At 51.2% G+C, this 27,118-nt stretch overlaps 1 protein-coding gene across 1 annotated transcript in view; it reads right to left on the bottom strand.

Moving 5' to 3' along the window:
* The window catches only part of VAV1 (vav guanine nucleotide exchange factor 1), a 59,053-nt gene extending 38,195 nt beyond the window's left edge, over positions 1 to 20,858 (bottom strand). The window contains exons 1-2 of the mRNA XM_006265605.4: positions 20,576 to 20,858; positions 8,809 to 8,925 (exon numbers count right to left, since the gene is read on the bottom strand). Coding sequence (XP_006265667.1) covers positions 8,809 to 8,925; positions 20,576 to 20,779 — 321 coding nt within the window. The 5' untranslated portion in view covers positions 20,780 to 20,858. The remainder of the gene's footprint in view (positions 1 to 8,808; positions 8,926 to 20,575) is intronic.
* Between the last annotated feature and the right edge of the window lie 6,260 nt (positions 20,859 to 27,118).

The following is a 27,118-nucleotide window of genomic DNA, read 5'->3' as shown; positions in this document are numbered from 1 at the left end:
GTAAGGTTAGCTACATTCACTTCATCTGCCTGAAGAAGGGTGTTTGTATCCAAAAGCTTGCAAAGAATTTTTCCAACTGTTTTAGTTGGTCTAATAAAAAATATCAGATTTACCCACAGAAATTTGTCTGCCTAGTCCTTAGACCAACATGGCTACAGCCAACACCCCAGGGAGAGATGGTCTTTAACACCTGTGAAGTGAAGAACAATGGGCCATGAACTCTATGATTATGCTTATTATATTATATGCTGGAGGCTCCTATTAGTTTAAGAAGAAAGACTGCAGCCTGAGAGGCCAGAAAAGGGCAAAGGGACATCATTTTCCCATTGTACTCAGCCTTGGTGAGGCCGCAGCTAGAGTATTGCATCCAGTTTTGGGCTCCACAATTCAAAAAGGATGTGGAGAAGCTTGAGAGAGTCCAGAGAAGAGCCAAACGCATGATCAGAGATCAGGAAAACAGACCTTATGACGACTGGCTGAGAGCTATGGGGATCTTTAGCCTGGAAAAGCGCAGGCTCAGGGGCAATCTGATGGCCACCTATAAGTTTATCAGGTGTGTTCACCAGGATCTGGGGGAACGATTGTTCACCAGAGCGCCCCAAGGGATGACAAGGTCGAACGGTTATAAACTCCAGCAAGACTGTTTCAGGCTGGACATAAGGAAGAATTTCTTTACTTTCCAAGCCCCCAAGGTCTGGAATAGCCTGCCATCAGAGGTGGTTCAAGCACCCACATTGAACAGCTTCAAGAGAAATTTGGATGCTTATCTTGCTGGGATCCTATGACCCCAGCTGACTTCCTGCCCCTGGGGCAGGGGGCTGGACTAGATGATCTTCCGAGGTCCCTTCCAGCCCTGATGTCTATGAAATCTATTAAATCTATGAAAGACCTGCTGCCCAGACAGGGGAGAGGTCCATCTGGTTAAAGGGCTGCGCCTGCTGCTAGTCAGGAGATCTCTGCCTAAGGGAATAGGCAGCTGAGACTAGTGACTACCATTTCTTACCATATGCCTAGCAGCCCACAATAAGCAAATTCAAGGAGGCTGCTAGGGCAGCAGTTCCAAGTCACCATTGCAACCATTCATTAGGTGCTGAGGAGGAAACACCTGTGGATGGTTAGGGAGCTACCTGATCAGAAGCGGGGTCAGGCTTGGACCATATAAGCCCAGGGTCTGAGCTGGCCAGGCAGTCCAGCCTTGCAAGCCACTGAATGAAGAGCTCCAGGGCAGGAAGATTGCAAGGGGATGTCAGGCTGACTTTATTGCTGCTCAGAGAACCACCAACTGGATACTGGTGTCTTACAAAGGAACACAGCCTCAGGTAAGGGGAAGCCTTGCTGCAGACAGTCAGCTATTGGTATCATTAGTTACACCTAGAGCAAGTTAAGTTTATGTTACATCCAGTGTACTCATTCACTTTGTTACAGTTTACAACTGGTGGTTTGGGTGGGACTGTGAAGGGTGGTCTTGGAGGTCCTATTTGTGCCCAAGAGGCACATAATTGCTTTGAGACTGGCCAAGGGTCAGGCTCAAGGCACTGACTGGGCTTGGGGCCCAGAACCCTTGCAGGATGGAGGCAGGGGCCAGGAAGACCAGCATTGCTTTGGAGCGATAAGAATAGGGCCACGGGCCCAAAGCCTGTGAGGGACAGAGGCACTTGTTAAGGGAGAAGTAAAGATCAGGGACCTGTAGCCTATAAGGGGTGATCTCTGCAGACCAGAGACCCTGAGTGAGAGGGGTGGAGCCCCCAAGAGACTGTGTTGCCAGAGGTGCCTGTAAGAGGTAAAGTGAGAGTCAAGAATCCATAGCCCATGAGGGGCAACCTCTGGGGCCAGGGACCTAGAGTGAGAGGCAATGGGCAGGGACCCCAAGAGCCTGGATTGACAGAGCAGGTACCTAGAAGCCAGGTCCAATACAGTGGGCCCATGCTAAAACGCCCAGCTAGAGAAAAGGAGTGGAGGCTGAGAAGGCCGAGGCCCCAACAAAGAGAATGATGGTCCAGTGCACAGGCGTGGTGTAAGGGGCGGTTGGAGCCACAAAATTAGCCCTACATGCCAAGTGTGGAGACATCTGAGCTCAGCAGCCTGGAATCAGGCTTGGGAAGCCCTGAGGCAGCCTCCCTTTCATTAAAAAATAACAACATCAAGGCATGGCAGACAAGGGAAGGGGAGATTGCCCAAACAACCAGCTTGGCAAGGGCTGAGGGGGCTCCAGGGGCATCATGGCCACCCCGGCACAGAACGCATTTTACCCATTCATGGGCCATTGACCCTCTTGCCTGCCTAAAGAGGAATATCAGAGCTGCTGCACTGTGGGGCAGGGATCAAATCAGAGGGCTTTTATCTCAGTCCAAAAAACAGTTTCTCCACTTAATACATGCACTCCAGTTGGATTTGGGGTGAAAGATGCATGTGGAATATGGGAAAATACAGCATCGAAAGATGGCAAAGGATAGACTTAGTTGTCAGGACCCAATCAGAGTCATGGAAAAGCAGGGAGAGGCAACATTTAGACCAACCTCCTTTTCCAGGACCTGACAAAACTATCTCCATTAAGTGTCTGTGAAACATGCTTTTAAAAACATCCTGGGATAGAGATTTTCCCCCTCTCCAGGTGCCTGGGTCCAGGTTAAACCCCCTTCATAAAGAGAAAGTCATCATCTCCATTCAACTGCTCCTTGTCCCGTTCCTCATGGAGAAAAATCTATTTCTACCTTCCATATACTATATTGTCTTTCATACCACACCCCCCCAAATACAAGCTGCACTTTGTTTTGGGGAAGGCACTTTGCTTGGAAAAGGGGGTTGCAGATGGAGTGACACATTATTGCGCATCATAACATTTTTCTCCAATTAAACAGAAACTAGAACCTTCACTACTACAGTAATGGTCTGGTGGTGCACTATTCAGTTTAAGTTAGAGAGGCAGTAGAATAGACAACTAGGAAAGTTGTGGACTCTCCATCATTGGAGGGGTTCAAGAAGAAACTGGACAGCCACTGATCAGGGCTAAGTGTAGCGATACCTGTGTGCTACTATGGGAATTTCCTAAGTCTGGCAGGGCACTGTGTGTGCCTGCCACTTTAAGGGCCTGGAGCTGGCAGCCACCAGGTGCTTGATGAGGGCAGCCATTTTGGAGTCAAGGGCTGTCTATATAAACAGGGCAGTTTGGCTGCTGGGGTCCAGGCAACAACATCACCTGGCCGGAGGGCTGCTGGTATCATCTGGAGGTAGGGGAGGAGCTGTAGGGGATGGATAGGAGGCTCCTGGTCCTGGGCATGACCTAAAACTGCACCCTGCCAGGAGTGGGTGGCCTGGTGGGGCTCCCAGTGGCATGGGATCCCCCAGGAAATGCCAGGCCAGTGACCACCCGGTGAAAGGCAGGTCAGGGCGCCTTAACTCCTAGCCCCACAACCGGCTGGGTAACCCCGTTTGTGTGAAGGGCCCAGAGGGCAGACCCTGGGAGAGAGTGAGGGGCTAGAGACCTGACCCGAACGAGAGAGTACCTTCGACTGGCCCATGCTGGGGCCAGGACCAGGACGGTCAAAAGGGCCAGGGGCCCCTCGCGAGGGATGCCCAAGAGCCAGGGGCCTGGGGTCCCAACTGGCCTGGAGGTGGGCCAGGGCTGGTAGCCAGAGGTCCCGGGAGGACCACACCCGAGAGGGGCAAATAGTTTCGGGGGACTAGGTAGCCTGAATGAAGGCAGGGGAGGCTGCCTGAATGGAGGAATCGTGGAGGGGTCCTGTTAGGAGGATTCTGGGGCCCAGCGTGGGGGCCGGTGATGATGTGAACATCAAGATGCCATCTGTGAGGCTTGGGCTTCAGTGTAGGGGAGGAAAGGAGCCACAGAGAGCACTGCCTGGCATCGGGGCACCAAAATGGGTAGCCTCCCACTTAATTGACATCAATTAATTAATCAATTAACATCAAGGCGTGGCGGACTAGAAGGCGGGTGGTTGGCCCAAGAACAGGTGGGCGGGCCATGGAGATCGGCCCAAGTAGGCCCCCTGCTACACTAAGCTTCTGGGCTTTTCTGATTGCCCCCTCTCTTCTTGCTGCTACGTGTCACGGTGTTTTAAAGCCTTCCTCAGAGGCATTGGTTGTTGGCTTCAGCCCAGACTAGGTGTGGTGACTGGGCTGTGCCAATGCTTCTGCAGGGACTCAAACCCAGACATTCTTGGCTAGAGGGTCTTGCCCTTCCCTCCTCAGGGCCTGACAGCATATTTAGGGTCAGGAAGCAATTTTACACCATGGTCAAATTGGTATGGGCTGGAGAGGTTTTGCCTTCCTCTGTAGCAGGGGCCATGGCCTCTTCTTGGGATCTTTATATCTTTTTATCTTAAGAACCCTTTATAGAAGCAGGACATTGGGCACTGTGGTTCTCTGATTTCCCTGTGGCAGATTCAGCTGTGATGTTTGGTGGTGAGTCAGGGTTGATCATAGTTTTATGAAGAGGTCAGATGGTGGATTTGTGTAGGATGGTATGGATAGGGATGGTCCTGCCTCAGGTAGGAGATTGGACTAGGTGTGACCTCTGGAGGTCCCTTCCAGCCCAACTTCTCTAGGATTCTATGATTCAAAGCCAAAATAAATATAACTATTTTTGAACATGCGCTAATTTGCTAGCTTCTATATTAAGTTTAAAAAACATAAGAAACTAGGTAAAAATAGTGCAAAGATAGTGTTTGATTAGACTTCAATGCGTGTCTCTCATTCAGATTTTGAAAACAAAGTCTAGCCTTCTTGCACATCTTGGCAGTGCCTCCCATACTTCACTGTCAGTCATTTCTACACCTGAGTTAATCTGACCACACCCAAGCTACAGTTTTTGCTAGAGCTAAAAACAGTCTGTGAAGCTGTGAAATGGAAGAGAAACATTTTCAAGAATGGCTGACAGATAGTGACATTGCAGAAACAAGGATAATTTAAATGGTGGAACATCACAACCATTAAAAAGGAGAGAAGGTTGTTAACACCTGTGCAATGGAGAGATTAGCAGAAATCAGTTAGGTCCTAATGAGCTGTGAAGTCAGATGGTTTGATCAGCACTGCCTGAATAGAAATGCCACTGCTTCTCCTGGGTAGCTGGCTCTAAAGTTTGCATGGAGCAGAAATCAAAGTCGGGGATGGTAACTGCACCATTGTATCTCCCAGATCCACCCCTGGGAAAAATGAAGAAAAAAAAAATTATTTTTTTTTTTTAGTTCTGGGTAGGGACAGAGCTATATCTTCAGCTCACTCAGCCACCCACAGAGATTGTCTTTAAAAAAATCAGGAATTATTTCAATGTAAGAATAAATATTGTGCTGTTTTCCTTCCCAGTCTCATGTCTGGGTTATCAGAGTTTCCAGTGAATCCCACTGCAAGGCCCATAGAAAGAAACACACTGTTTTTTCTTAATGATGGCCGAAATTCTCACGTCATCCCGTGCCCTCTCCCCGCCCCTCCATGATGTGAAGGAAAGGCCTGAATCTCATGCTAAAATAAGACAATATGGTAGCTGCTGTGTGTCACTGCCGGATTCCAGGAACCAGAGATTAAAGAGAAAGAAAAAAAAATTGCCTCATATCAGGAGATAAAAATTGTGAAGGCTGGTAATCTCGATCTCATCGTGAGATAAGATCTCACAGGTTGGTGAGCACAGAGTTGGCCACATTGCAGAGTCTGATGGAGACTCCTCACCCCAGAGAGGCAGGACTATTTCCCTTCAAAAATCTCTACTGGATCACAAAGCCTTTCACCGACAACTGAACAGTTCACTGCTGTTGCACAAAGGTTTTTACCTACAATGATGAATATTTCAATTCAAAAGTCACTATTATTTTTCATCAAACAAGAATTTTCAGTAAAAAAAAAATCACTGTTTTTCACAAAGATTTTAGCAGGGAAACTTCCTCTCCAATCTTTGTCCCTTCACAAAGCATATTCACCAAAAACTTTGAGAATTATCCTTTAAAATCCCTGTTTTCCCCAAATATATTAGCAGGAAATAATTCCCTTCCAATCTCACTCTCCTTCCACAATCATTTTCACAGAAAATTGCAAGAATTTTCCTCCAAAATCACCATTTCCCCGAAATTTTCATTAGGGAAAAAAATCCCTCCCATCTCTCTATCCTTTCACAAAGATCTTTCATTTAAAATTGCAAGGATTTCCCTCAAAAAATATCACTATTTTTCACAAAGATTTTAACAGGAAAAAATTTCCTCCAATCTCATTATCTTTTCACACAGATTTTTCACCAAAAAAAGCAAAAATTTCCCTGCTAGAATCATTATTTTTCCCAAAGGTTTTAGCAGGAAATAACTCCCCTCCAATCACAAAAGAGAAATCTCCTTTCACAAAGATTTTCACTGAAAATTGCAAGAAGTTCCCTCGCAAATCATTCCTCCTCACAAAGGTCTTAGCAGGAAATATTTCTCCTCCAATCTCACTCTCCTTTCTCAACAATTTTCACCGGAAACAGGAAGATTTTAGAAGGGAACTTTCCCCTCCAGGCTCACTGTCCTTTCACAATGATTTTCACTGAAAATTGCAAGGATTTTCCTCCAAAAAGTCACTATTTTCTCTAAAGGTTTTAGCAGGGAAAATTTCCCCGCTAATCTCGTTCTCCTTTCACAATGATTTATAACTGAAATTTACAGGATTTCCTTCCAAAGATCAATATTTTTCACCAAGATTTTAGCAGGGAAATTTCCCCTCCCATATTGTTCACTTTTCACACAGTTGTTTCATTGAAAATTGTAAGGATCTTGCTCCCAAAAGTCACTATTTTTCACCAAGATCTTATCAAGAAAAAATCCCCTCTAACTTGCTCTCCTCTCAATGGTTTTTCAACAAAAACAACAAGATTTTTCCCTCCCCCACAAAATTTTAAAAATCATGATTTTTGCACAAAGTTGTTGGCTCAAAACCTCAAAAACTGCAAAACTTTCCCAGAAAAATCCCCAAGTTAACCAAACTCCAAATATTTCACCACCATTTTTCCACCCACACATTTCATTCACGAGTCCCCTTCTGCCTCGCCAGGCCACACAGATAACTGGAAATAGCCTTGCAATTTTTTTCTTCCTCACTCATTCCTTTTCATGATCTTTCTCCTGTTGAACCACACTGCTCGCATGATAATCATTGCGATTCCTGCCCCCTCCACCCCCACCACTGGCTCCTGAAAACCTTTCCCTTTTCACAAGTGGCACTGCCATCTGATGACCCTCTCACTCATTCACAAGGGTTTTCCCCATAAAAACCCATTCTTCTGCCCAGGAAAGGGCCTCCCTTCAACACCCACCCCACAAATCGCCGATCTTGCTGACTTCTCCCATGAAAATTCACACCAATGAGGGAGAGTGGGGAAAAAGAGCTGGGCCCCGTTTCAATTGGCGCCAAGTGAAAACACGTGTGAAAGGGTCATGACTTGAGGCCCAGAGACCCGAGGCACCAGGTGTGATCAAATAACTTCACTCAAGGCTTATGATGGCATCTGCTCAGGGTAGTTATAACTCATCGAGGTTGAGGGTAGGCCCTGAGGGAGGGATGGGGGCACGGGTGGGGCACAGACCCGGGGTTTGAAACCTCAGGTGTTAACAGGAAACTAAAATCAAGGTTCTGCTGGTCTGATGTGGGTGTGAGGGCAAGGGGGAGGCTAGGAGCCCTGCCAAGGCCCTGTTCATTTGGGCAGGGTGCTTCCAGCTCCCCCACCAGCCTTGCTGGTGCCCCCCTCACTCCAGACCCCCAGCACCTGTCCCCCCAGCCCTGCCGGGGCAAGGCTGCATGGGGCTTTCAAAGCAGCAGGTTCAAGCAGGAGTCAAGAGATGATCCGGACACCTGGGTTCCATCACCAGCACAGCAGAAGAGTGTGGTTTAGTGGCCAGAGCAGGGATGCTGGGGAGCAGGACTTTTTTTTTTTTTTTTTTTAATGTTCCAAATCAAATCAACCAGATCAATTCCAAACCCATGAGTTAGTCAAAAATCAAATGTGGCCCTGCTACTGGCAAACATCATCCACCCCCACCTCAGGCTTCAGATGCTTCCAAATCATTTGACAGGCATCCTATGTGCAGGCCCAAGTCTGAAAGCTTGGGGTTCGCATGCCCCCAAGTTTGGGTTGCCTTCAGCCAGGTGGCCACAGGAGCAAGCTAGGGAGGAGTGTCCCCTTTTCCATAAAGTTGGCATGTAGCCAATATCCTCCCACGGGAAGCTGGCCAGTGGGAAGCTAACTATGGAGGCTGTCATAAGGAGTCCTGTCCAGAAGTAGACAAGGGTGCAACCCTCCACTACACAGTACCATTTTAACTGCATTACCTTGGTCAGTGTATTTCTCCTGCCACCATTGTGGTCATGGTATTTCCCCTGCCAGGTAAGTCCTGCTGGGGAGCAGGATGCCTGGGTTCTCTCCCCAGTAAGGGGAGGGGAGTCTAGCGAGGTAGAGATGAGGGACAGAGCCAGGACTCCTTGGTTCTCTAGCTGTGGGAGGGAAGTGGAGTCCAGTTGGGGATGAGGAGGGAGAGGGGAGTCAGTGCTGGGAGAGGAGCCCAGCAGGGTAGAGTGGGGCATGGGATGCAGAGCCAGGACTCTGGGGTCCTCTCCCAGCAATGGGAGAGGAATGGAGACAAGTTAGAGCAGTACTGAGGGACTCAGGGCCCCTGGGTTCTCACAGTCTGGCTCCACTCGGGGCAGAGACCCAGCCCCCCACCCCACTCCCTGCCCTGCTCAACCCCCTGCAGACACCTGGGGAGCACCACATCACCTGCCTCAGTTTCTTCCCCGACCTCTCCCCGGCTCTGGGTGTTGCGGTGGCAGGGAACAAACCTTGGCAAAGTCCTGGACGTCAAACAGGTCGAAAGCCTCAAACAGCTCACTCTTGCGCAGCCCGAACTTCTCACCGCAGGTGGACAGGAAGGTCCGGATGTTCTTGAGACACAGGAACTGTGGAGGCAATGGGGGGCAGGTGTCAGGCCGGGGACAGCTCCCGGGGAGACAGGCGGCTGCTCAGGGCCCCCATCCCCACTGGAGACCTGAGGAACTGCCTGCGTGAGATGTGATACCGTAATTTCTCACGTACCACATGCCCCTTTCCCCAGCCTCCAGCACTGGGAGAGCGACTTATGTGAGGAAAGTGGCTTCTGCGCTGGAATGGAGGCATGGAGCACTGAAATGGCTGCAGAGGCTGTGATTGGTTGTGGGCATATTGGAACGGCTGTCAAGGGCTGTGATTGGCTGGAATGGAGGTGTGGGAGCATTGGAATGGCTTCCAGAGGCTGCAATTGGCTGGAACAGAGACACAGGGACACTAGACTGGCTGTTGAAGGATGGAATTGGCTGGAATGTAAGCATGGGGGCATTGGAATTACTGTTGTGGGTTGTGATTGGCTGGAATGGAGGCACAGGAGCATTAGAATGCCTATCAAGGGCTACAATTGGTTGGTGGGGGTACTGGCTGTTGGGGGCTGTGATTGGTTGGAATGAAGGTACAGAGGCATTCAAATGGCTGGTGGGTGTTATGATTGGCTGGAACAGGTCTGAACTTCAGGCCTGCTTGAACTCACTTCTGCTCCCTTGATGAGCTGGGAGCACCTGTAGGGGTGCGAGTTCTGGGCTGCTTTTTCTGATTGTTTCTATTTTCTTCTGATTTTTCCTGACTTTTTTTCTGGCCTTTTTCTGGTTGCTCTTGTTGTTCCATTTTTTCTTGGGGTTTTTTTTTTCTTTTTCCCTGATTTTTTTTCTGGGTTATTTTCCTGTCATCTGTTTATGTTTTCTGATTCTTTTCATTTTTACTGATTTTTTTTTCTCTTCTCCTGATTTTTCCCTGACTTTTTTTTTCTGTTTTTTTTCCCCTGAACTTTTTCCTGTGGGTTCCCCCCACCCCTCCTCCCCTGCACCTTTTACTTGCTTTTCATCCTGACTTTTTCCTGGGATTTTCTTCTGCCCTTTTCCTGCCCTCCCTACCTCCTTTTTTCCTGTTTTTATTCCTGCCCTTTTCCTACTTTTTTCTCTGACTTTTTCCTTCTCCTCCGCCCCCCTCCTCTGACTTCCCATCTTGTTTGCCTGAACTTTTCCTGTTTTTTCTTACTTTTTCCTGGTTTTTTCCCAACTTTTCATGAACTTTTCCTGCTTTTTTCCCCTGACTTTTCCTTGGTTTTCTTGACATTTTCCTGTTTTCTCCCTTGACAGCCCATGAGCTGGGTCTCATTTCATCCCAGAGAGGCAAGGCTCTGCCAGAAATCCAGGCTACCATATTGATATACCTACCACATGCCCCTGAATACCTGTAGGGCAGCGAGTTTTGGCCAAAGGCAAGGCTGATATGGAGCATTTCCAGCTCTCCTGGCTGGTTTTCAACCCCAGCCCCCCATGATTGTGTCCCCGCAAACCCTTCCCCCAGGGCCTGAGTGAGGCATGCCTGTAAAACCCACAAGACCCACGTGATCAGCTGAGCTCTGAGCCAGGTCTGGGACCAGTGGGGGGTGGGGGGGCCATATATTAATCCTCAGCCCGCCCACGCCATGACAACAACGTATGGCTTTGGTTTCTTTACCTCCAGTAGAGCTAGAAAAGACCTAGAGCAGGGGAGGAAGGGGAGACTGGCAGAGGAGATGATGGGAGAAGGGAGAGTGGGGGGCAGGGGAAGACCAGGACACCCGGGTTCTCTCCCCAGTGGAAGGAAGGGGACTTTTTCAGCTTTCCAAGCAGAAATGGGGTGGGGGGTCCAGGTCTGGCCAAGCCCGGAGGGAAGAATAAGATTCTGCTCTGTCTCATCTCTTATTAGCTCAGCCATGATGATGGAGCTGTAATTCATCTGCTCTAGGGGCCATAGCTGAGACCCAGATACCACTGCACCCAGCACTGTACGACCCAACAAAGCTTGGAGCTCCTCATGTCTCCAGACCTCTTTTTTCCCTTTCCCAGCATCAGGCATCATCAGAAACCCTAGGAAATTGGGACATATCCCTTTAAGTGCTGCATGGCCTCTAAAGGTGCTCACTAGGTTCTATGATTGAAGATTCCTCCAGAGACCAATCGGGGCAGGCTGTGGCAGGGGAAGACCAAGCTCTTGTGGGCTTCTAGGTATTCAGGAAACATGGTGGGAAAAAGGAGGACCAGACCCTCAAAGCCAACCATCTCCTTCGCCCCTTCATTCTTCCCTGGAAATGAGGGAGGGAGGGGACTCACACTGGCTGTTGCAGTACAGGCCTTATGACACACTTGGATAACAGATCTCATATTCCAAGCACATTGCTCCAGGCTCTTAAGTTTTTGTAGGGCTGCAGGATTTGCATAGAGGTGAGGCTGGCCAATGGGAAACCCCTCAGTGCTTTGCTCTGGTCTGGTCTTTGCAGCTTCCAGGCCTCAGAAATGACCCATCCAGCTGATTACGGAAATGGTTCATGCCCAGAGATTTGCATAACAAATCAGCTGGGGGTGTGATGCACTATCCAAAGGAAAGAAGCAAGCCTTGTGCTGGGAAGCAATCCCGGAGGGCTGGCTAGCAAGGGCACCATAAATATTTGTATACCACATGCATCTTTCCATACCCCACCCCAGATCTCTTTCTGTGCTGGAAGGAAAGCATGGAGATGTTGTCCTAGCTGCCATGCTGCCCTCAAGAGGGGAGGGTGGAGCTGGCTGGTGAGAGATGGAGTTACACAAGTAAATCCTTTTCCATCTGCTGCCAAATTAGCAGCAGTTTTGGGGAAAGAAGCCGAAAGCTGCTGCCAATGTGGCAGCAGCAGTTGGGGGGGGGGGGGATCACTGTCACTTTAGCTGATGCTATGGGGGAAAGGATGCTGCCCCTGTGCTCCAGCTACAGCCATGACAAAAGAAATAATTTTTCCCTTCATTTTGCCATCTCAAAATGAAGTGGGGCCATGTGGTATGTCAGGAAATACAATAACATCATCCAAAAGAATAGGTATGGAGAGAAAAGGATTTTTAAGGGGGTAATGATAGCTTTAAGGGCACTATTTTGGCCAGGTCAAATCAAGTGTCAGGGAATTCCCATGCTAACACCTGCCCCTGAGGTGCTTAGACTGGGGGGAGGGGGGTCTGTGACATGGTGGCTGAATCACCCCTCGCTCCCAGGCCTCCAGACCTTGCACTTGGGGCTGTTGCTGTGGCTGCGGCTGACTCACAGGCCGCAGTGGGAGGAGGCAGAGACCAAGTCTCTCCTGCTTTTGAAAATCTCTGTGTTCTCCCCTCCGCCCCCTCCACTTCCTTTTCCTGCCCCCTTCTCTCCTTCCTCTATCTCTACCTCCCTCTGCCTCTCCTCTTCTCTACCCCTTCCCCCACCATCTTAGGCCCAACTTGTAGCAGCTCCCCCCCACCCCCAAATCCCCAGAGCCTCAGGCTCAGCTCTGAAAAAAATCAGCCCTCCAAAATCAGCCCTCGTCCCCAGTGCAACTCCACCCACCTCCCACAGCTATGGAGAGAACCCAGGGCACATGTGTCAAGTGAGGAGGCTGATTTTCTGCACTGGAATGGAAGCATGGAGACATTGTGCTAGCCCCCTCCAGCCCCCAGGGCCTCAGGCTCCCTCAGGCTGAGGCCTTTAGCCCCAGAACAAGCTCAACCTGGCAGCAGACGCACATCCCAGGGCCAGGGTTTTGCTTTTGGCTTCCTGATAAGTCTTGAGGGCAGCGAGTTCAAATGAGAAGCCAGAAGGCAAGGAGCAGGAGAGAGGGAGGTTGGAGTCTTGGGAAATTAGCTCTGGCATCCTGCTTGAAGATGGTGATGGGAGTGGGGTTTAGGACAATGTAAAGAGTCTTGGGCTGCGCAAGGTCCTGTGCATTTTTAGGGGCAGCAAGGTCATAGAGAAGTTGCGCTGGAAGGGACCTCTGGGGGTCACATCAGCTGTATCCAAACCATCCCAGACAAATCCATAGTATAATCTCTTCCTAAAACTACCATCAGCCCTGACACAGTATCAGACATCAGACCAGAAAAAGCAGGGGGGGACCAGGGCTGCCAAGATCCTGTTATTAGAGAAAGGTTGTTAATAGGCACTCAAGGCAGAGGCCATGCCACCACTACAGAGGAAGGCAAACCCTCCCCAGTCCATACTAATCTGACCAGGGAGGAAAATTCCTTTCTAACCCCAAATCTGATGTGGGTCTGAGCCTGAGCAGAGGGACAAGGCACTTTAGCCAGGATCCTCTAGGTTTGAGTCCCTGCAGGTGCATTGGCACAGCCCAGTTGCCATCCCCAGCCTGAGCTGCAACCAACACCCAGCACCTCTGGGGGAGGCTTAAACCCCGTGACGCAAGTAGCAAAAGTGTAGGGGGGCAACCAGCAAAGCCCAGAAGCCTGGGAAATCCCTATAGCAGAACACAGGCATCACTACACCTCCATCATGCCTGACCAGTGGCTGCCCAACCTCTCCTTGAACCCCTCCAGTGATGGAGAGTCCACAGCTCCCCTAGGCATCTATTCCACAGCCTCACTGATCTGATGGTGAGGAAGTTTCTCCTGGTCTCCAATCTAAGTCTACTTTGCTGCAGCTTCAAGCCATGTTTTTGAGTCTTCCTCACTGCAGCAAGAGAGAAAAAGTGTTTTCCCTCTTCTTTACAGCAGCCCTTAACCTCAAGTCTGCTCTAATGCATTCTCTGACCCACCGGCAGGAACCGCTGCAGCTGGGCAGACCTGGATCTGAGCCCTGTGGCAGAGGGGTCAGCAAGAGGAATTAGGCACCATGGATCAGGCAATGGCCCCAACCTAGCTGTTATGGGCCCGGAGAAGCAGGGCACTGAGATAAGAACACAGTATACCCCCCCAGGCTGCTTCCCATACTGGGAATTGGGAGTCAGGCCCTGTCCAAGAGGACCTAACTGCCAAGCTAAACTCATGTCCTCACCAAAGCCAACGCTGTCACCCCAGCCACGCCACTTCCTCTCCCCTGAATGCCATCCCATTGGTTGCCCAAATTATGTGACCCTGTGAGACTCTTCTGCTCAAATCCCTCCAGCCGCAAACCAGGTGGGAATCAAGAGCCAGCACAAGGATCTCCTGATCGCCTTCAAAATTGCATGATACTTATCAAAACACCGTTATTTCCTCACATATAGCATGCCACCAACTAAGATTTTTCCTTTCAGGCAAACTGTGAGGAATGGGTTTTCTTTAAAACCTGCACCCCCCAAGTTTCAGTTTCCAGTTACCAGGGAAACAGCACATAATGGATGCACAGAAATGAGGTACCATATTTCCCCACATACCACACAGTTCCAAATAAGACACACACCTTGTTTGAGGAAGGCAGAAGGAAAAGATGTTTCCTTTTAACTACACAATTCAGAATCAATCATTTCCTTGTTCAGGAGACACCCCAATTTTCAATGGCTGATTTCAGGGAACTCGTATGTGAATAAATATGGCATAATAGCAACAAAGCCCTTTTTTCATTGGCTCTTTGAGGTTGGGAGCCTGGATTTGCATTTTTTTAGACTTCTGCCTGGCATGTTAAGGAACTTGATTTTTTTTTTTAAATAAAATTCTTACATCAGTGCATGAAACCGGGCCTTCAAAGAAATCACCAGCATTTGCTAATGCTGGCAATGCTGGGTTCTCACTTCCTCAGTCATTACCATAATTTATCACACATCATGTGCCTCTGAATAAGCCACGCCTCTTGTTTCAGGAAGGCAGAAGGAAAAAAGATTTCCCCAGACTCATGGCCCAATGCTGACTGGACAGTTTTAACCCTCTCATGGCCACTGCCAAATTGACAGCAGCTTTTGGTCACTCAGTAAATATGGTGTTACTAGTTACCCATACTGGGGCATGGGATTGATTGCTGCTAATAGTACTTCAGGCAGGCTCACCCGGAGGTTAAGAATCTCCCAAAGAGCCACAAGTTCAAATCCAAGCTCTGCCACTTTATAGCAGTTTCCCAGGCCTCAGTTTCCTTATCTCAAATAGGCAAGATAAGAGCTCTTCTCCACTTCACAGGCAAGGAGAAACCAAGGAAGCAGTCAGATTTGGTCAGGGTTATGTCAGGCTCTGTACAAATAAAGACACTACCGAGGCAGTTCCTACCACAGAGAGAATATAACTAGAGGCGTGGAAACAAGCACCTGAAAGGGCTCAAACAGTAGCAGGCAAATGAAGGAAACTCCCCCTCCCCCACAAACTGCATGGCTTCTTTTCTTAAAGAAACACACCTCACGATATCTACCCCGCTCTCAGGATTTTAGGTAGGGGGAGTTGGCCGGGGGGGGGGGGATTCAGGTTTTGGGAGGCTGCACTGGGGCTGGTGGAGCCATACTTGGATTCAGGACTGCGGACTGCATGTGGATACTGGTAAGGCCATACTGGAACCAGAGGAGGCAGGCTGGGATTGGCAATGCCGTACTGAGACTCGTGATGCCATATTGTGACTGGGGGCTGGTGATTTCATCCTGGGGTTGGGGACTGATGATGTCATCCCGGGACAGGAAAGCTGGGGATGCTATACCAGGACTGAGGAGCTGGCAATGCCATACTGGGACTGGGGGTTGGCAATGCCATACTGGGACTGGGGAAACTGTCATACTGGGATGGGAGCTGATGCATGGGAATCACAGGACCCAGTGGCAGAAGGGCCTAGGATTAACGCCCCCAGCATGCCCACCCTGCTCCCCTCCACCAGCCCCCGTGTTCTGCGCCCTGGGAGGGCTGAGCCGGAAACAGGAAGCCATGCGGAGCGATGAGAGCAGCGGTTTCTTCCCTTCCCACCCCCACCACCCCCCCAGCCCCAGTGCTCTCCCCTCCCCCCCACCCACACCTTGGGAGGAAATCAGCAGGGAGCAAACACCACAGGGTGAAATGCAGCCACCTCTAGAGTGCAGCCTACCAGTTGTTCATGGCTGAGAACAATGCTGCTCCTTCCCCGCTGCTACCCAGCACTGCAGCCCCATTCCCACTGATCTCAGCCACCCTGTCCACACACAGCACCCCACTCTAGCCTGTTTCCCAAACAGGATTCAGTCCAATCCAGGATAGGCCCATTGGTGACAAGTCCTCCAACATCTTCCCACAATCCCCCGCCCTGCACCCTGATAAAGCAGACAAGTTCCATTCCACCCGTCCTCACCCCCACATACATAATTCCCTGGAAGAAGCTGTTCAGCAGTGCAAAGGATCATGGGATATGCACCTCCTCCCACAACCAGGAACATGGTGAACTCATGGGTGAATGCTGTTGAAGGCTGCTGTGTTCCATCACAGAGATGGTCTCATGTCTGCCTTGGATGACTGCTGACCAGCCAGTGAGCATAGGGTTATATCCTACCCCAGAAGTGGCCACATTTCAGTACCCTGAGTTATCCCTCACGTGGTATTGCTTTGTTCTATTGAACAGCTGTCGTGTTCCACCTCAACGGTGGTCACATTTCAACCCTGGGTGATTGCTGTGCAGCTAATGAGTATCATGTTATATCCCACCCCAAAAGTGGCCTCATTTTAGCGCCATGTGAGCAAACCCACATGTGGTACAGCTGTGCACTACTGTACTGAACAGCTATCATGTTCTACCCCAGAAATAGCTGCTTTCAGCCCCAGGTGACTGCTGTCCAGCCTATGAGCATGGTGTTATATCCCACCCTGAAAGTGGCTACATTGTAGCACCATGTGAAAGATCCACTGTGGGTATTACTGGGCGCTACTGAACAGCTGCTGTGGTCCACCCCAGAAGTGGCTACATTTCAGCATTGGCTTGGCCTGACCTATTCAGTGTCACTGTGCTCTGCTGAACAGCCACCCTGCTCCACCCAAGAAGTGGTTGCATTTTAAGGGGAGATTAAACATTGTTCTGTAGTTCAAGCGCTTAGGACTCCTACAGGGCTCTGAGGAGTGAACTAGGCCCAGGATTCAATATTCACAGGGTGTTAGATACAATGCAGAGCATCAGGCCCAGAAGTGACACCTAAGCGGTGTCGCACCCCAATGCAGTGAAAGCATGGATGTGGCTCAGGAAGGGCAGAGAGCAACTCTGTCCAAGTGAGTGCTCCCTCTGTGAGAAAACACAGCCATCTCTGGGGTGGGATCTAGGAGGTGCTTAACAGCTACCCAATGATGGGGCACTGAAGCCAAATAGAATAGGGCTGCTTAGAGTTCGAGATTTTTGACCTTTTGGCTCCTAACTCACTTGGGAAGCCCTAAGAACCTCAGCCATGTGCATTCCACTCCAGAAGCGGTTGCATTTCAGCACTAGGCCATTGCAGTGCAGCTAGTAAGTGTGGTGTTACCTCCCACCGCAGAAGCAGTTGCATTTCAGCCCCTGTGCTCTCTGCAGAAAAAAGGACTTTGGCACTGCTGATTATAACACCCAGAGTTACTTCCAGCCCTTGCCATGTGGGAGAGGCAAAGTGAGAGCAGCTGCCGGACGGGGAATTGAGGAAGAAACTCAAATGCTACTGCAGCAGGAGCAGAGCCCGAGCACGGCTCCCCGCTAGACACACGTGTGCAGGGAGGCTGCTGGCGTGTTCCGTGTCACTTGGGAAAGCCCCTGCCCGTCCCCATCCCCCCGCCAAGAGCGTGTGGGCAAAAAGGCTCCGAGACAACATCACAGTCAGTCCCCACTGAGTCTGATGCTCTGGGTTGAATCTAACACCCTGTGGATGTCAGATCTGAGGCCTAGTCTGCCTCTTGGAGTCCAAGTCCTGAGCGTGTGATGGGCTACAGAACAATGCTTTAATCTTTCTCTAAAATGCAGCTGCTTCTGGGGTGTAGCAGGGTGGCTGCTCAACAGAGCACAGCCACACTGAACAGGTCAGGCTGAGCCAGCACTGAAACGCAACTGTTACTGGGGTGGAACATGGTATCACAATGGATGGCTCACATGATGCTGAAATGCAGCCACTTCTGGGGTGGGATATAACACTAGGCTCACTGGCTGGACAGCAATCACCCAGGGCTGGAATGCAGCCTTTTCTGGGGCTGTTGGCTCAATAGCACATGGCTAGACCACACAAAGAATTGCTCATATAGTGCTGAAATGTGGCCACTTCTGGTGTGGGATATCACACGATGCTCATTAGCTACGCAGCAATCAGCCGGTGCTGAAATGCAACTGCTGCTGGGGGAGGGAGCGGAACGCAGTGGCTCTTAAACAGCTACAAAGCCACAGTCAGGCAGCAGGTAAAGATGTTGGGGAGCAAGACTGGATTAGCAGAACCGAGACAGCCGCATTCACGTCCTCTGCTCTTTTCCGGTGACGTCCCCAGCAGCTGTGAAATATAGAAGCAGCCCCCACTGCTACTCCACATCCCAGAAGGAGCCAATGCTGCAAAGCACTGGATCTGAGTTGAGCAGTGTGGAACAAAGGGCCTGCACCAGAGGAGAAACTGAGGCAGGGGCTCTTCTGATTTACCACCCAGGCTTCAGCAGGGAAACTATCGGGGGGGCGTGATCACTGGGGGCTTCCTCCAGAAGCTCCATGCCCACTCGCTCTGGTGTCCTGGAAGCTATTTGTATTTCCTGACCTCACTGTGCAGGGCGCTGTACAAACCCAGTCCAAAATAACGTTCCCTGCCCCCAATCCTATTACAGATGGAAGCTTGCTAGTCTCCTATCCAAGGGCCAACCAAGCCTGGCCCTGCTTAGCCTGCTCTTTGCACCTATATCTCCAGACCCCATGGCACTCAGTGCTGTACAAAGCCAAGCCAACATGATACTCCCTGCCCCAAGTCCTCCTAATTCCATTGTAAAACAGCATGGGACGGGCGAGTCTCCCATCCAAAGGCCAGCCAAGCCTGGCCCTGCTTATCTCCTTTTATTTGGAATTCTAGACCCCATCATGCACAGCACTGTACAAAGCCAGGCCAACACTGCACTCCCTGTCCCCAAAATGCTTCCAATCCGATTATAGATGGCGGCTGGCTGGTCTCCCATCCAAGGCCCAACCAAGCCTAGCCCTGCATAGCCCTCTCTCTGTGCTTGTATTCCCAGAGAGCACTGCACTATACAAAGCCAGACCAGCACCGTGCTCACTCCTTTCAGTCCAGCTGTCAACCAAGACCTCACGCTCCTGGTCTGCCATCCAGGGCTCAAACACAGCCAAGCCTTGCTTAGGCAGCTCTTGGACGGGGGTATATATAGGCTGTTGCAAAGGAAACAAGTCAAAGTCTTCAGCCTGGGGTTACCCTGCACCCTAAACCCAAGGCTCTGCAGGCCAAGGCTGAGAGCACCAGGCCCATTGTGTGAACAGGGGAAACTGAGGCACAGAGATGGAGACTCATCTACACCAAGGCAGCAGCAGGCCCCAGAGTCTGCAGGTTCCCAGGGGTACTCTCCACTCTGTTCCCTACCAGTCACTGTCCCCATTGCCACCTGCTCGGTGCCACTGCTCACCAGAGCACAGTGAGTGCCCTCAGAGGGTTCACAAGCCATTTAAAGGGACAGGGCCCTATTCTTCTTTTTTAACCCTGGATTCTACTTCACTGCTGGCAGGGGACTGGAGGGGAGGGGAACCTGGGAGCCAGGATACCTGGGTTCTCTTCCAGCCCTGGGAGGGGAACAGGGCCCAGTGGGTTAGACCAAAAAGACTGGGAGCTCAGCTCTGGGAGGGCAGTGGGGCCTGTGAGGACTCCAGTAAGAATGAGGAACTGGACACCTGGGTTCCAGTGAACTCAGCCCAGCTGCCCCTCCCCCTCACCTGTGCCAGCTGTTAACCCCTGAGCTACCAGGGGCCATGGCTAGTACCTGCCCCCCTCCCAAGTGCAGGCAAGCCCTGTCTGCTCCCCGCCCCCCCACCTTCCTGTTAACCCTGCAGCTGTTGAGTGGGGAAGCAGCCCCCGCATTAACCCCTGCACTCCCAAGTGGCTCTCACAGGCCTGTTAACCCCTTCACTGCTAGTGCTGCCTACCAAACTCCCCACACATGGCGCCTTTGTTGCCACTCAACCACCTACCACCCCCACCTATACTTAACCCTTTAATTGCCAGCCATGGCATCCTAAACCCCTCATACTTCCCCCCTTCACAGCCAGCCATCACCTACTAACCCCCTTACACTATACTTGACCCTTCAACTGACAGCCACTGCCTACCAAACTTCTCCCACCTAACCTGTTAGGTGCCAGTGCTGCCTGCCAACCCCCGTCCCAATGCTTAACCCTTTAGCTGCCAGACAGGGCCCAAAGACTTGCCTCCAGAGGCTGTTAACCCATGAGTCACCAGCTGAGTCCCATCACCCCCTCCTCCTACCAGTGTTAACCCCTTAGCTGCTGACAAGACCCAACCTGGCCTTCCTACCCCTACACCACATCCATTAACCCCTTAGCTGCTGGGCGGGGTCCTCCCAGGCTTCCTCCTCCCCTCAGCCACTAACCCCTTAGCTACCAGCACCCCCATGTTAACCCCTTAGGTGCCAGTGGGGGACTCTCATAGTTAACCCCTTAGCTGCCATCAAGGCCTCTCCCAGCCTCCCTCCCCCCAGCCCCCATAGCCATTAACCCTTTAGCTGACAGCACCCCCTCTCCCAAAGTTAACCCCTCAGGTGCTAGCGGGAGACTCCCATGGTTAACCCCTTAGCTGCCAGCAGGGACCTTTCCTCCCTCTCCCCAGCCATGCCGCCCCAAACCCCTGAGCCACAGGCAGGCACTCACCTGGGACATCTGGGGCCGCAGGTTGATCTCCCGCAGATTGACGGCATGGGGTAGCAGGTTGTTGAGGAGCTGGCAAAGGAGAACACCATCCCGCAGGGCCTGGGCCAGGTCACAGACCTGAGCCCCATCCCAGGTCACCCGGTGGTTGGGGGGCAGGACGCGGCACTGGATGAGCCAGTGGGCACACTGCTTCCACAGCTCCATGACCCTGGCCTGGGGGGGTCTCGGCACTGCTTGAGGCTGATGCTGCTGCTTCCTCCCCCAGGCGCCTCTGGCTGGGAACTGGGTGACAGCTTCCTCTTTTGCAACTGACACCAAACCACAGGGCTGGGGGAGGGAGGAGTGTGAGGGAGAAGGGCGCGAACCGGATCTGTCCCCCCCCAGGGAAGGTTGAGGGAAATCAAATCATGACCCCAAGGAAGAGATCCCCCCCACCCCCAAGTCAGAGGAATGTAAGATCACAAAGATGCACAGGTGTATACCTAAAGACCTCTCCACCACTGCTTCACGTAAAACCAGAGATCATACATGTACATGTGTGTACTTGGGACAGACACCCCCCACTGCATAGGGGTAGCATGCCTGACTATATATGTACCTGGGGAAAGCACCCCGCAATGCTCAGAGTAAAGCAGAGATCACACATGCACACACATGTACTAGGCACAGGGACAGACATCCATGTACTGCCTGGGGTAAAGACCAGGGGACACCAGGCACTGTACAGACCCCCCAGACTGAGATCTGGGAGTGCCAGGAACTCCCACCACCCCACCCCACCCCACCCCCCCAGGCTGGGACTGGGGGGCATCACTCACATACTGAGACCAACAGCATCCAGCACCTGGTGCAGGGGTAGGCAACCCCCAGCACGTGCCAGAGTATGGCACCAATGGCACTGGGGAGGGGGCCGGAGCTGTGCTGCCACAATGACAGGGGTCCTTGCAGTTGCCCCCATCTGACCCTGGCACACAAACATCTTACAGGTCATGGTTGCGGGTGTTTTTTCAGCCCAAAAACATTGCTGACCCCTGAACTAGCGACTCCACTACTCCTCCTAACAGTCCTGTTCCCCCCGCCCTGCCCCCGACCCTTTCTACCTTTGGCTGTCTTACCTGAAATGCCCACTAGGGGTCACACTTCTCCACGCCTTGCAGGGGCAGCTGGGAACATCCATTGAGAATCGCAGGACATCAGGGTCGGAAGGGCCCCCAGGAGGTCATCTAGTCCAAACCCCTACTCAATGCAACTAGATCATCCCAGTCAAAGCTTTGTCTAGCCATGTCTTAAAAACCTCCAAGGATGGAGATTCTACCAAGGCTGGAGATACCCTCTCTGGGTAGCCTGTCGCAGTGTTTGACTGCCCTCCTAGTATGCAAATTCTTCCTAATATCTAACTTAAACTTGCCTTGCCGCAACTTGAGACTATTGCTCCTTGTTCTGTCATCTGCCACCACTAAGAACAGTCCAGCTTCATACTCTGTGGACCCTCCCTTCAGGTAGTTGAAGGCTACTATTAAATCCATCCTCAGTCTTATCTTCTCTAGACTAAATAAACCCAGTTCTCTCAGCCTGTCCTCATAAGTCATGAACCCCAACCCGCTCATCATTTTTGTTGCTCTCCACTGGACTCAATCCAATTTGTCAACATCCTATCTGTAGCAGGGGGCCCAAAACTGAACACAGTGCTCCAGATGTGGCCTCAGTAGTGCTGACGAGAGGGCAATAATCACTTCCCTTAATCTACAGGCCACTCTTGTACCAATACAGCCCGGGATGCTGCTAGCCTTCTTGGCACAAGGGCACACTGCTGGCTCATATTCAGCTTCTTGTCCACTGTAACCCACAGGTCTTTTTCTGCAGAGCTGCTGCCCAGCCAGTCAGCCCCCAGCCTGTACTGATGCATGACATTGCTCTGTCCTAAGTGCAGGACCTTGACCTTGTCATTCTTGAGCCTCATGAGATTCCTTTTGGCCCAATCCTCCAATTTGTCGAGGTCTCTCTGAATCCTAGCCCTACCCTCCAGCCTATCTACTACTCCCCCCAGCTTGGTGTCATCTGAAAATTTGCTGAGGGTGCTCTCTGTGCCACCTTCCAGGTCACTGATGAAGACATTGAACAAAACTGGCCCCAGGACCGCTCCCTGGGGGCACTCCACTTGATACCAGCTGCCAACTACACATCAATACTACTCTCTGAGCCCGATGCTTCAGCCAGTTTTCTATCCACCTTACAGCCCATTCATCCAGTTCGCTTCCTTAGCTTGCCTGCAAGGAAGCTATGGGAGACTGTATCAAAAGTTTTGTTAAAAGTAAGGTACATCACACCCACCAGTCTCTCTGTATCCACAGACCCAGTCACCTTGTCATAGAAGGCAATCAGGTTGGTCAGGCATGCCTTGCCCTTGATGAATCCATCCCAAGCTCCCTAGCCTAGGCCCCCACAGCTGGTCTGGGTTCTGGGCAGGCTGGGGTGGGGAAACAAGAGTTGAGGGGTCCTGGGTGGAAAAGAGCTAGACATTAATATTAACAAAAAGGCCAGTTTTTCACTGGAAAAATCGCAATTTTCTGGACAATTTTGACTAAAAAGTCAGATTTTTGGCTTCAAAAATGCAGTTGCTGGGGAAATCTTGATATAAATGCCAGTTTTTTGGGTGAAAAAACACCAAAAATTTCCTGTGCAATTTTTATATAAAGGTCTTTTCATGAAAAAAAAATGCTATTTTCAGGGAATTCTGAGGGAAAGGGGAGGCTTTTTGGCTGACAGTAAAAAAATTCATGGACAATTTTAATAAAAATCTAGTTTTTCTACCAGCAAAGGCATTTCTCATGGCAATTTTAATGAAAAAAGCCATGTTTTGGTCTACAAAAATTCAGAGGTTTTTATGGAAAGGCTAGTTCTTTGGTTGAAAAAAAAATTGCAGGGCAATGTTAATAAAAGGTCAGTTTTTCACTGAAAGAATACAATTTTCAGAAAATTTTAATGAAAAGCAGGATTTTTCTGCTTAAAAAACATACCATTTCCAAGTCAATGTGGATAAAACGACACCATTTTTTTAGTAGAAAAAAATGGAATTGGTGAGAGTAAATTTAAAGAAAAGTAGAATTTTTCTGCTGGGAAAAAAACAATTCCCAAGGGAACATAGATAAAAATTACCATTTTTCTTTTTAGTGACAATATTGGAATTTTTATAGGGTGAATTTGATGAAAAGCAGAGTTTTTCTGTTGGAAAAAAACCATTTGGTGATGAAAATCATGATGAAAATGCCAGTTTTGGCCTTTAATTGGCCAAAATTTGGCCATTAATTACCGTTTTTAAAGGGATTTAGATGGAAGAGATTTTATTTTTTCACTGAAAACAATCCATGCAGATGAGAAACATTAATTAATGGTCTTCCAGGTTAAACCTGGAGCTACCTACAGAGGGGAAATCTCCACCCTTTTCATTTTAATGGCTAATAAAAAAATTAATGGGCCTTGATCTAAGGGGCTGATGTCTCAGGGAAGAGCTTCCAGCCCCAGGATCTTCCTTGTCACAGGTTATTTTCTAATGACAAAGGGATTTCTCTGTGTGTCTGGCCAGATACGCAAACCAATCTTGATCTCAGCTCATTTCCTGGCCCCATCATAGGCCAGGAATCCACCCATAAGCAACCTCTGTGAGTCATTCCCAGAGTTCAAAGGAGCAAGAGGGGTCTGTACAGTGCCTGGCGTGGTCCCAAGCCCAGCCTGGGGGTCTCTACAGCACTCAGAGCCCCCAGTCCCAGCCTGGAGGAGGGGTCTACAGCACCCAACACCCCCTGATCCCAGCCTGGGAGGACTATACAGAACCTGGAGCCCCCCAATCCTGGCCTGGGGGTCTGTACATTGCCCGGCACCCCCTGATCTTGGTCTTGGGGTTTGTACAGTGCCAGGCATAGCCCCTATCCCAGCCTGGGAGGCTGTACAGCACCTGGCACAACAGGGCCCAGACCTCTGATTGCCATCTCAGACCAGAATCCTCCATGGCTTAGCTAACCCCTGTCTCGCTGGTGCAGGGTGCAAAATAAACCAGTGTTGGGGCTTCCCTCCCCCTTTGACAAGTTCCATCCTCAGCTCAGGGGGGAGGGGTGGGGGGTGTTGCATCTGCAGGGCTGGGAGACAGGACACCTGGGTTCCTCTGCATTGGAGAAGAACCTAGATCCCAGGCCTATGGGGGACCCAGGTGACCTCAAGGAGGAAGTGCCCCAACCCCGTGCATTCTCACCCTCCCCAACTCCATGCCTCAGTGTCCTCAAGTGACCAAGAACAGCCTAGGGTCACATATAAGGGGGTGTGCACTCGTGTGTGTTGGAGCGGGCATGCATTCTGGACACCTAGGTTCTGGGTATACGCCATGACAGTCCTACACAAGGCAGGCAGCCAGGGAGAGAATCCAAGTGTCCAAGCCTGGGGCTGTCCACCCCCTCCTCTGTTCATGTGATTATCCTCTAGCCAGAAAGACTCGGGCAGTGGGGGAGCAAGGCAGCCTGGACGCCTGGGTCCCATCCCCATCCTCCTCACAGGGTGACCTGTGGTAAGTTGTTGGTGCCTGTGCCTCAGTTTCCCCTTCCCTGGGTGGGGATAAAGGCCTGGATTGTGATGGCTCAGGCCAGGTAAGAGCCAGGGCAGGAAGTTCCCCAGGGGTAGAGGCTGTGGCGGGCAAGGGCGGGAGAACCCCCCAGCTCCCAATAGCTCCCAGTATCTCCCTGGCCCCCCAGGACAACCCACCAGCTCCTAGTACCCCCCAGCGTACACTCCCCTGTTCCCATTACCTCCCAGTACATACCCCTGGCCCTCACTACAACCCACCAGCTCCCAGGAGCCTCCCAGTGCACAATCTCCAGCTCCCAATACCTCCCCATATATACCTCCCAGACCCCAGTGCCCCCCAGTATACATTCCCTGGCTCCCAGTGACCCCCCCCAACACACACACCCAGACCCCAGTACACCCCCCAAACTCCCAGTACTTTCCAAAAAAAAACCCCTGGCTCCCTGGACAACCCACCAGTTCCCAGCATCCCCCCCCCAGTACACACTCCCTGGCTCCCAGTACCCCCTAGTACCAACCCCTTAGTACTCCCTAATACCAACCCCCCCCCAGTACCCCAGCACAGGGGGTGGGGGTAAATCAGGGAACCCTGGGGACCCCTGGAGATGCAGCAGGGAGGGGAATGCCCAGAACCCCCAGGCCAGGACCGGGATGAGGGTGCTAGGCATTGTACCAGGCCAGGACTGGGGAGTGCCAAGCATTATACAGAGCCCCCAGGCCAGGATCAGGAGGCACTGAGCCCTGTACAAACCAGGAGGGTAACTGAACCCCCATGGTGATCCTCCCCCCTACAAGCTGCCTCCGGATTTACACCCAGGTAGAACCTGCCAGCGAGGGCTAAATTAAGGCTGCGCCTGTTGCTGCTTTACTCCCGCACAGGGCTTGGCTCCTGGGCGCTGGGTGGGGGCAGGATTTCCTCTGCATTGTCCAAATCTATGCTTTTGTGCCACAGTTCCCACCATGGGGCTGGGTGAGCCAGGCCAGGCTTCCGGCTGGAGGGGTTGTGCCCTGCTCTATATACCCCTCTCCCCACCCCCCCGCAAAGCAGGTCTCCTGGCCCCACTCAGCCTTAGGGATGGGGGTCTGGGGTGGGGGCTGCATCTGGGGGAAGGCTGTACAGCTCCTGGTACAAGGGAATCGGATCCTGGCTAGTGCAGAGGCTGTCTCAGGGAGTCTGTACATGTCCAAGCGCAGGGGGGAACATGATCCCAGCTGGGGCAGGGGCTGTCTCTAGGGGCATTTGTACAGCTTCCAGCTCAGGAGGACCTGATCCTGGCTGAGGCCTGATCCTGGCTTGTGGGCTTATACCCAATATTGCCAACTCTCATGATTTTTGGCATTGTTTCTAAGGTCTACACTTTGGGAACGTGAAAAACGTAGGGCTTTCTTTTATATATGTACACACATATAAAATAAATCTACAGAAAAGAAAGTGCTACGTTTTTCACATTCCCGAAGTGTAGACTTTAAGAACAAGACCAAAAATCATGAGAGTTGGCAACACTGCATACAGCTCCTGGCATGGGAGGATCTGATCCTGGCTGAAGCCTTTTCCTGGCTGCAGGGCTCGTACAGCTTCTGACACAGGGGACCTGATCCTGGCTGGGAGGATTGTGCAGGGTCCAGGCCTGATCCTGGCTAGGGGGCTTTGTACAGCTCCTGGTGGGGGGGTGGGGGCACATGTCCATCCTTCCTTCTCTTACCCCGACAGCCAAGTTGACAGGGACCTGAAAGCCACATGCCAGGCTCATGAAGGGTTAATGGGCTGCAAGCTTCCCCATGCAGTGCCTTGGGCCCACAGCTGAGAGAGCCTGGACACGTGGGGTCCATGCCTGGATCTGGGAAGAGAGTGGAGGATACGTGGGTTAGAACAGGGGGGGAGGGGTGCCCGCAAGGTTGGGGTTCTGGGGGGTGCAGTGGTCTGAGGCATTAGAACAGGGAAGGGCTGGGAGCCCGGATGGCTTGGATCTA

The sequence above is a fragment of the Alligator mississippiensis genome, chromosome 8, assembly GCF_030867095.1.
Source record: "Alligator mississippiensis isolate rAllMis1 chromosome 8, rAllMis1, whole genome shotgun sequence".
Lineage (NCBI taxonomy): Eukaryota > Metazoa > Chordata > Crocodylia > Alligatoridae > Alligator > Alligator mississippiensis.
This window is presented reverse-complemented; position numbering and strand designations above follow the sequence as displayed.